We start from the raw sequence: 9691 nt of genomic DNA on the forward strand, positions 1-9691 counted from the left end.
TTGTCTCTAATTGTGAAGACTAACTAGAAGGTGGAATTGAAAATACTAGATAGAAGACTTACCTCAAGAAAATCTTTAAATCATCGATCTCCAATTCTTGATCTTCAAGCTCCAAGTGACTCATTCACAAGAAAACACACAAGTTAAAAGAATAAAAATAAATAAAATCTTACTTAAGCACCTTCCCCGGCAATAGCGCCAAAAACTTGACGGGACATAAATATGTTCCAAAAGTTGCAAGTGCACAACCAATCAAATTATAATATAAAGAGTTATCGATCCCACAAGAAAGGTGTTTGTAGGAGAAAATTAGAATCGGTTCGTATGTTGTGTGCGTGACAAAAATAGGAATGATGAAAATTATGATTGTGGAGAGATATGAGGAGTGTTGTGAATATGTACAAAAGTCAATAAATGAGATTTTAGATGATAGAAATAAAGAGTGGATGTGATAAAAGAATAAATAAAATCATAAGGAAAGAAAAATAAAGGAAATAAAAATCACGAAACAAATAAGAGAAAATCAAGAACTAAGGAAAAATCAAGAAAGAAAAGATGGAGGATTCAATTAATAATATGAGAAATCTAGAATTGAATACACTAGCTAATATCAATTATAAAATATGAACTATTTTTTATCACATTTTACTTTAGATTTATTAAGCATAGACTATCAAACTATTTAAGAAAAGTATAACCTATCAAATTATCATCTAAGCAAAATTAATATTCATGAAAAGAACAACAACAAGATAGTAATTCTAGAATTCATAAGCATAACCTATCAAACCATTTAAAATAAGCATAGATTATCAAATTCTTCTTCTATCAATTAGTTCTCTAGTTGATTATCATATACATGATCATTTTAAGCATAAGAGAATAATTCATACAATATAAAGGAAATAAAGCTAATTTTATGTAATTATAAGATTCCTACAAGAATTAGTTCCACATCTTAAGAAATAAAAACAAGGAATGAAATGAAAAGAATAAGAACTAATTACAAAGAAAAGAAATAAGAACAAGGAACTTTACACTATGAACAATAAATAAATCTAACTAAATTACAAAAAAAAATAAAAATCTACATTATGTAAGAAAATAATTATACTCTACAAATTAAAAATGTAAAATAAAATAAAGACAAGAAAATAAATCTACTCTACAAGACTTGAATGTATATCTAAACTAATAAGCAATAAAAAAGAAATTAGTAAAAAGAAATAAGAAATAAAAGAGAAAATTAACAATAAAATAAAAGCAAACCTTCAAATTGATCTTCATCTCCATCATCATCATCAAACAAAAAGAAGAAAATTTAAAGTGGTGAAAAAAAATCTTTTATTGATTGTAACAAAAATTAAAAAATTGGAAGGTCTTCTCAATTTAGAGTAACTCTCCTCTCTAAATGGAGTTACAAAATTTTTTACACATTTAACCCCTTACTCTCTACCCCTATTTATAGTAAACATCAATGAATATGAGCCAAGGATCGAATTCTTATCCAAAACCCTTGATTTTCAGCCTTTGATTCATAACAGAATCGTCAGCATCGATGCTGGCATCGATGCCGCCATTGATGCTGGCATCGATGCGCAGATTTCTCCAATTGTTGGCCGCAATTTCCTTCTTTCATTGTCTTTGGGCTTGGGTTTTATGGCTCTTGCTTGTGTTCTTCAATTAACTCATGGGCTTTGTTGAGAGATATGATTGTTGGGCTTTATTTTTGATTAACCTACAGAATCGTCAGCATCGATGCTGGCATCGATGCCGCCATTGATGCTGGCATCGATGCGCAGATTTCTCCAATTGTTGGCCGCAATTTCCTTCTTTCATTGTCTTTGGGCTTGGGTTTTATGGCTCTTGCTTGTGTTCTTCAATTAACTCATGGGCTTTGTTGAGAGATATGATTGTTGGGCTTTATTTTTGATTAACCTACAATTAAAGATAAAATTAATTATTGGTGATATATTCATTCATATAAAATAGATAATGAGGGTATAAAATTGTAATAAAAATGTGAGTATCAGCTTCCATATGGCGAAGTTGGTGCCGTTAAACTTCGGGATCTTGACTTAGTTGAACTGCTTCTAAACATGTCATACAACATGTTACTGCTCTCCACAATCCAAAGCAATAGCTCTGATACCGCCTGTTAGAGATTTAGAACGTGTTGCAGATGAAAAGTAAATAGTAACAACAAAAAATAAGCACAAGCCAAGGCACCCATTTTAACATGGTTCAGCAAATTGCTCCATGAGCACAAATCTCTAGTTCTTTCTTATAATCAGAGGGAGTACAAGTACCATAGAGCTTAGAATAAAACAACAATGGCTAGAAGGATAATACTCGAAATGATGCCTTTTCACAACACCGAGGGAGAAACACAATGACTCGTTCTATCGTGAATATCACCAAATACTAGACATTCTCACAACTCCTACACTGAATACAATGCCACACAGTTGCTCTCCAACTCTCTCTCTCTCTTTCTCTTCAATTTATTGCATTGTGTAATTCTCATAGCAAACCTCACTATTTATAGCTTCCTCTTTCTTGGCCTCTAAGAAATATGAACGTATGTCTACCGCAGGATTAATTCACTTGTTCAACAAGTAAATCTCTTAATTTACTCATTGCTATAGTTATTCTACTTGGAGAGCAAGTAGAATCTTCAATCAATCTCTCAATATTTAGGCTAACTAATGAGACATGTATTCAATTACCAACATTCTATTTACATGATTGATGTGTCTTCGAAAGGCACAAATTTTTAAATAGATTTCCAACAAACAAATTGCCAATAGTCACAAGCTAACACACTTATCTGCTTATCTGTTGGAGTTTTATTTTTTTAAATTTTAATGGTTTAAGTCTTGTTCTAGTTATCAAATTCTAATACTCATTAAATGTTTTTAAACACTAAAAAGATGCTCAAATATCGTAGGATTATTTAGTTTTTACAAACAAAAAAAAATTATGTAAAAACTGTCAACATAAAATAAAATTTATCAAATCAATGCCTTCCAATGTGTTTGGCATATCTTAAAATCTATGCTCAGTACTCTAGTGACACCAAAACTGACTCGATTATCCACTAATCTAAGTTGAAAACAATGTGTTTGTAAAACTCAGTTCATGGTACAATACACATAATAAAATGGCTTGACAAACAAATTTTAATATCACATTTTTCACATGAAAAATAAATTAGTCACAAGCAAAATATTGTTTCATGCGTTGAGCTGTGTAATTTTTGGATTCTCGTAATTACCAGAGCAAGTGTTTTGTTGGGTGAGTTTGTAGATGAGAGCCATGATCCCTGCGGCATGTACCACCTCCGACATGACGAAAAAGTGATACCGGTTGCGAACGAAAACCTTGAGGGCGATGAAGATGAGGATTGCGGTCACAATCCCTAATGTCACTTTCACTCTCACCGTCTGCCGCCTCAACCAAGCCGCCATTCACGTTCAACTGCTCCTCGCGCTCTTCTGCGATTGCGCATGGCCCTTCAAATATGGTTTATTTTGCATTTGAAATAAATATAAGTTTTACTCGAGTCTTTCTAAATCTCCTCCACCCCCCCCCCCCCCGCCCCCCCCCCCCCTTGTTTTTTTTTACGGAGAACGAATGGAGGAAGGAATACTTTAATGTCCGAATTCAAGTTTCAAGTTTATCTGACTATTTCTGATTTAATTAGGTAACGTTAATTGAGTATGGGCTAAAATTAATACGATTTTCATGAAAAAACACTTAAATAATCACAAACTTGCAAATATTGGTGGTTTATATTAAAAAAATAAAGGTAGTAAGTATCAATTTAGACTAAAATTAAGATGGTTTTCATGTAAAAACCCTTAAAAATTACAAACTTGCAAATGAGTCAAAAAAAATATAACGTATTATCGCAAAACTACACATAAACTAAATGCCATCAAGTTTTACTTATGTTTTCAAAACGTATCATGAATTTTCAAATAAATTCATTATTGTGAGAAAACTGCCATAAACTTTTGAGGTATTACCATAAAGGTACTGTATAGTTTTCTGATGGTATAAAGCACGTTTATTTAGCTTTATGCAAAACCCCTTATAGCTCAGGTGGTTGTCTGAAATTTATCCTTCATCAAATTCACACAAGTGCATTAGTTCACAAGAATGGCATAACTTCCAAAATAAATTACCCAAAGTGAAATAACTGTTCTGCTCAAGGCAATCTTTATCCTCTTTTGCATGCCACTTTGCTTGGTCTCTTGATCTAGCAAATGCTAAAGACATTTAACCACAAGGTTGTCCCATATTACCTTAAAAATTCCAGATAAAAAAGAAATATCTGGGACAATTGGGAAAACCAGGACAAAAATCCAAGAATTGCTGAAAATATATATATTTATTGTTACAAGGACAAAGTCATACAACATACATCTGCAAAGCGTTACTCTCCCGGCCAAAGTTCACTTACGAGTTGACACCCATGAGAGATTTGAAGAAATTTAACAAATAGATACAATTAAAGGAGTTAAATATGCCACATTATGCAACTATTTTATTGTGATCCGGTTAACTTAACGGAGGATAAAGTCTTGGTTGATGTTGCTGTAGCACATTATGTTTTTGTTGTTGTTGTTGGCAATAATAATTATGAGCATGCAATTAAACATGGCCATCCTAACGTGGACGAAGTAATGGTGTTATCTCCTCCAACACTCTATATATATGGACTTTCAAATGATCAGTATCAATAAACTCAAATATGCAGACATCATGTTTCTCCAAATTATGGGCATAAGTGAACTTGCCCCAGCCACCACTGAGAGCACCGTGAGAGTTGTAGCAAATATAAGTCATCTTCCATTGCTTGCCATTTGGATCCGAAACAGTCAGAACTGCGTTCTCCTTTGGAAGATGTTTTCTCACGAACCAGGTAGGAAGGCACTGCATACCAACAAGATAGCCGTTAGATTATAGACTGTAACTCTCAAGTTTCATCACAGTTTTGCAGTTTTTGTGTGGTGGAAAAGACTTTAAGATGATATCAAAGCCGATCATGTTCGAATCTTACAGGCCACATATTTTGAAGCGTACTTCAAGGAAAACAGATACTAGTGCATGACTCTAGGTTTTAGCCCATAAAAAGGGCCCTGAACAGGGAATATTAATTATAAACTATAACTCTCAATCATCACAATCTCAAAGTACTTCAAAAATGATAGACGAGAAGCCTATATACACTGTCTTCTGTTTTGAAAACAGATAATGGAGATAATAAAAGCAATTGATCCTCCACCAACATGGCTAAACTGCACGATGCAAAAAGGATACAATATTAGAGAATAATGAAGTTTCTGATATCTGATCCATATCCTTGGATACAAGCTCTTGTACTCAACTGAGATCTGTATCAGTGTTCATGTATGCTCAATTAAAGAAGATATGGATATGCCTTTCAAAAAAATGAAGAAGTATCACAAAGAAGTACTATGATTAATATCCAAGAGGTCATGCAACAAGTTCTCTTCATGAAACGTTCCCAAAGAAGTATTCTAATCTCGCATCAACAGCTCAGGAGCCGCCCTCAGACCAAGACTTGGAGGTCAGGTAACTTGCGTTTCTTTGAAGATGTCTCGAGCTCTACATATGTGGGTATTATTTTTTTGGGTTAATTGCACATAGACCCCCTGTAATATCACTGTCTTCAACATACTTACCCGTGTAGTTTCATTGTTGCAGATAGACACCCTTGGTTAGATTATTCACTCTTTTACCCCCTGATGAATTCTGACAGATAAGCTCAAGACAGTGATACTACTGGGGTCTATGTGCAATTACCGTTATTTTTTTATTTGGCTAAGAAGATTATAAAATTGTAGCAGTGGGAAGAAGTCCAATGCAAATTGTAGCAGTGGCAAGAAGTCCAGTGCTAAACCAGGCATACTTGGAAGAATGCTAGTTCATGGTACTGAAAAGATATCAAAGCCTCTAGTGATGCGAAGAGACTGCAGATATCACCAAGAAAATGAAGTTTCATGAGAGTAAGATGTTAACATGAGCTAAGTTATGAAGTAAACAACACAATTTGACTATTTAAATGAGTTCAACACAAGAAGTACTTCCCTCAAGAGTATGTCTCTATCCAAACAGCTGCATGACTTTGTCGATTTAAAGGTTACAATTTCTGCTTCTTACCAGACTGAAATATCTTTTAGTTTTTCCCTTGTTCAGTATTGGACATCTCTAGTGTTGGCAATAAGTGAAATCATGATTATGTCCAGAGTAAACTAAGATGTAGTTCTAAATAGATAGAAAACGTGTACACTTTTAAACATGCAAAGAAGAAACAAATCACATGTACAGGAAAGAAGAACAAGTTAAGTGTAGATAAATCATTGAAATTAATATTTACAAGGCAATATTTGAAAGTGTGATGCAATTCCTATGGAGGAGATAAGAGCAAATCCTAGCAATCACTTTCACATTCAAACAGGTACAAATAATATAAAATAGCAGGATTCTAAATGTTGAAAATTTTACCATGAAAAAACTAGTGTAAACGTAGGAGTCCTGCATAACTGACACTGCAAATGGATGCTCAGATTGGAACTTCAAAGCCCTTTGAAGCGCCCTTTCCACTTCCTCAGTTGTGACAGGTCGTCGTTGCGATATGAGAGCTCTCATCCTATAAACAGCTGCCAGCAAAAGAACACTTTGAACAAAAACACCCATAGATCAAGAGGTATTAAGATTTTGTAAATAAACACTAATAGAAAGAGGCAAAAGCTCACATCCCGTTCGACAAGCACTTTCATCAGACTTTACCAATTCTACGGATTTACTAGATTTCTTTGAGGTGCTCCCTTTAGTTGAATGAGGAGTACATCTAGACACTATCACCAAGAGAACAAACATTAATCAACAAACTGAAAAAATTAAAGAAAAGACTTAGGTGTAGGCAGTAATATCCCCTGAACATTTTTATTAAATTAGCACTTGCATCCCCGGAGTATCAGACAACATTACTTTGTTATCATTTTAGAGAGCGGTTTAAATTATTTTCAGTTAAATTGAAAGGAAAGATTAGTTTATCAGCACATGATTCCCCTGAACATCAGATAGTCACTTTGGAAATAAAGCCGTCTAGAGTTCATAAGTGCAGCTGCAAGTGCTAATAAAATGATTTACGCCGTATAAGTGGCTACATCCTCATAGTACATTGGTATATCTGCAATTAACCCTGAAGAAAACAAAATCATGAAGTTCACAAATTGAAGATTTGTTGGAAGGAGCAATAACTCACCTTGACCACTCCTGTACCGTAGTTGGAGATTTTTATTGGATATAAAGCGCCGGACATGAAATGCAGAATTTCCATGCATGCACTCTCCATTCTTCTGCATTTGTGTGTCTTTGGTGAACTTGAAAGGACTAGGAGGTGAATATGAGACTTGCTCTTGTTTTGGGGTAGCTAAATCTCTAGATTTTGGAAGAGGCTGACCTGCAAATGTATGAACTATAAAAGATGCAGCCAAGCAAAGTAACAGAAAACAAACAGAAATCAAAATGCCTTTTGTAGTTTCCGCATCTAGAGTTCAGACTGGGATGAGCTACAAAGATCAAAATGTTCAATATCCACATTTTAGAATAAGCAAAGTCTGATGAGCTGTTAGCAGAAGAAGTAAAATCCAATCATTTCTAAAAATTGTGCTTGTCTTGGACATTCTCGGGATCACAAAGCTGAAGATTTTGTACTGAGATGACACCAAAATGCGTCAAGAGTGTATAATGAGGCAAAGGTAGTTGCCACTGATAATACTCACTAATAAAATCAAGACTTCCATGGATATAAAACGAAAAAGAATATCCGACAACTTTCTCTGCCATTCAGCCTTCTTAAAGCTAGAATGATAGATAAGGTTAGCCCACCTCCTCCGTGTCATCAAACTTCTCACAAGAAACTGAAAAACTCACCAAAGAAAACTTGAAATTACGCACAACTGAAGATATTATAAACCGAAGTGTGCATAATATGGTGTTATCAATGTATAACAAATAAAAATGAAAAGAAAGAGATCGCATTTTTAACCATCAAGCTGAGGACGAATCTCTTCAAAACCAAATAGAGTGCTCCATTATTACACCACAGTTAAAGAGAGCTCAGTTAATAATTAAAAAGCGAAGATGAACCCAAGAAAAACAAAAAATACAAAAAATATAAATGAAAAATGATCCAGCCTTTTCCACTACTCGGGTTCAGGCTCTCAACTTGCACGTAAAAGTGGAAAGTGCTGCAAATTTCCAGGTTAACAGATTTCCAGCCTGAAAACAAAGCCAATCAAGTGTACAAACCACACAAATTTAATAGTTCATCTTTGAACTTGAGAAGCTGGAACTTTTTTTTTTCTTTTCCGTTTTACAATTTGAGGTTCTTTTAATTTTCTTGCGGATGCCAAAGGTCACAGAGGCTATAAGCATCACACTTCAAAATAAAGCAAATTTAAATAATAATAAAAAACGCTTATATGCATCATGACGATAACCATAAATAGAAAAGATTTTCAAAGAAAAAGGGAGGAAAATGATAATCTTTGTATTGCCTGAATTCGATTGATCCCCATAGGATGGAAATTGTTTCTTCTTCCTCTTCTTCAAATTCCCATCAAATTTCCTTTTTGCGAAATGAACCAAAGGCTTATTATCCTCCTCCTCCTCCTCCTCTTCCTCCTTGACCATTTCTTGCTTTGATTGCTCAGTTTCTTCAACATCTTCAATCTCTTCTCCCATGCTTGGTCTCGCAAGGAAAGCCTTCCTTTTCTCGCAAGCAGAGGAATCGAAAACCAAAACTTCAAATCTCAAACTCCCGTTATAACGAAAAATCAATAAATCTCCCATAATCAGAGAGTGATCAACAACAAAATCCTTCCACCCATCTTCAAAAGAGAACCCATCACAATTTTTAACCATATTTACTCCCCAAACGCTCCCGCTTTGGCCCTTCAAGTACACTCTCCTGTTAGACTCAACCTCAATGTGATCTCCAAAGGCCGGAGGAATTCTCTACAAAAATCAAAACCACATCAAAATCAAAACTTTAACTGAAAATTACAATCTAGACCTAAACTTAAGAAAAGCCCTAATAAGAGGTACCAGAGAGTTGGAGGATTGATTGGGCAAAAATATCTTAAAGAAGTAATGAGGCTTGGAGTTCGCCATAAGAAAGAGTAGTGATCAATCGAGCTCTTGATCACTCGATTCTCTTCTCCTCTGCTGGACGTTGAGAATTTTGAGGATAAAACCCAAATTTTGAGGCGAGGTTCGAAGTTCTAAAACCGCAAAACGAGTAGGAATCCTCTCAGAGCCAATCGCAGAATCATACTGAGTTTTGTGTCCTTGATAACGAGACCAGTTCACCCTCGGGAACTTTAGATGCAAGAAATGCATAAAGAAATAGAGGATTGCTTCGGTACTCCGAAATTAGGTATTTTTATAATTTAAAAAATAGTAGATAATTCGAAAACATGCACAAAAATAAAATGGATAGTTTTGTCTTTAGTGTTTAGATTAGATCATTTCGCAATGCAGAAGAGGAGAAATCCTCCCTTCTCTTGCTCACTATTTTGATTAGAAAATAGCATGGAATTTTAATAAAGAAAAAACTAATTTTTCATAGAAAATTCGTGGAATTTTTTTC

At 34.5% G+C, this 9691-nt stretch overlaps 1 protein-coding gene across 1 annotated transcript; it reads right to left on the reverse strand.

Moving 5' to 3' along the window:
- LOC109824057 (B3 domain-containing protein Os11g0197600-like) lies at positions 4366-9453 on the reverse strand. The gene is made up of 6 exons (XM_020390580.1): positions 9148-9453; positions 8598-9057; positions 7301-7498; positions 6789-6890; positions 6538-6692; positions 4366-4941 (listed from the first exon to the last, which is right to left on the reverse strand). The coding sequence occupies exons 1-6, from the start codon at positions 9211-9213 to the stop codon at positions 4675-4677; spliced, it is 1248 nt and encodes a 415-aa protein (XP_020246169.1). The 5' UTR covers positions 9214-9453; the 3' UTR covers positions 4366-4674.

This window comes from Asparagus officinalis, chromosome 9 (genome assembly GCF_001876935.1).
Source record: "Asparagus officinalis chromosome 9, Aspof.V1, whole genome shotgun sequence".
NCBI classification, from domain to species: Eukaryota; Viridiplantae; Streptophyta; class Magnoliopsida; order Asparagales; family Asparagaceae; genus Asparagus; species Asparagus officinalis.

Coding starts and splice junctions, on each gene's coding strand:
- LOC109824057 (XM_020390580.1), bottom strand. CDS start 9,213: ATGGCGAACTCCAAGCCTCATTACTTCTTTAAGATATTTTTGCCCAAT. Junction 9,058..9,147: donor ATCAATCCTCCAACTCTCTG/GTACCTCTTATT, acceptor TGATTTTTGTAG/AGAATTCCTCCGGCCTTTGG. Junction 4,942..6,537: donor TTTACACTAGTTTTTTCATG/GTAAAATTTTCA, acceptor GTTGGTATGCAG/TGCCTTCCTACCTGGTTCGT.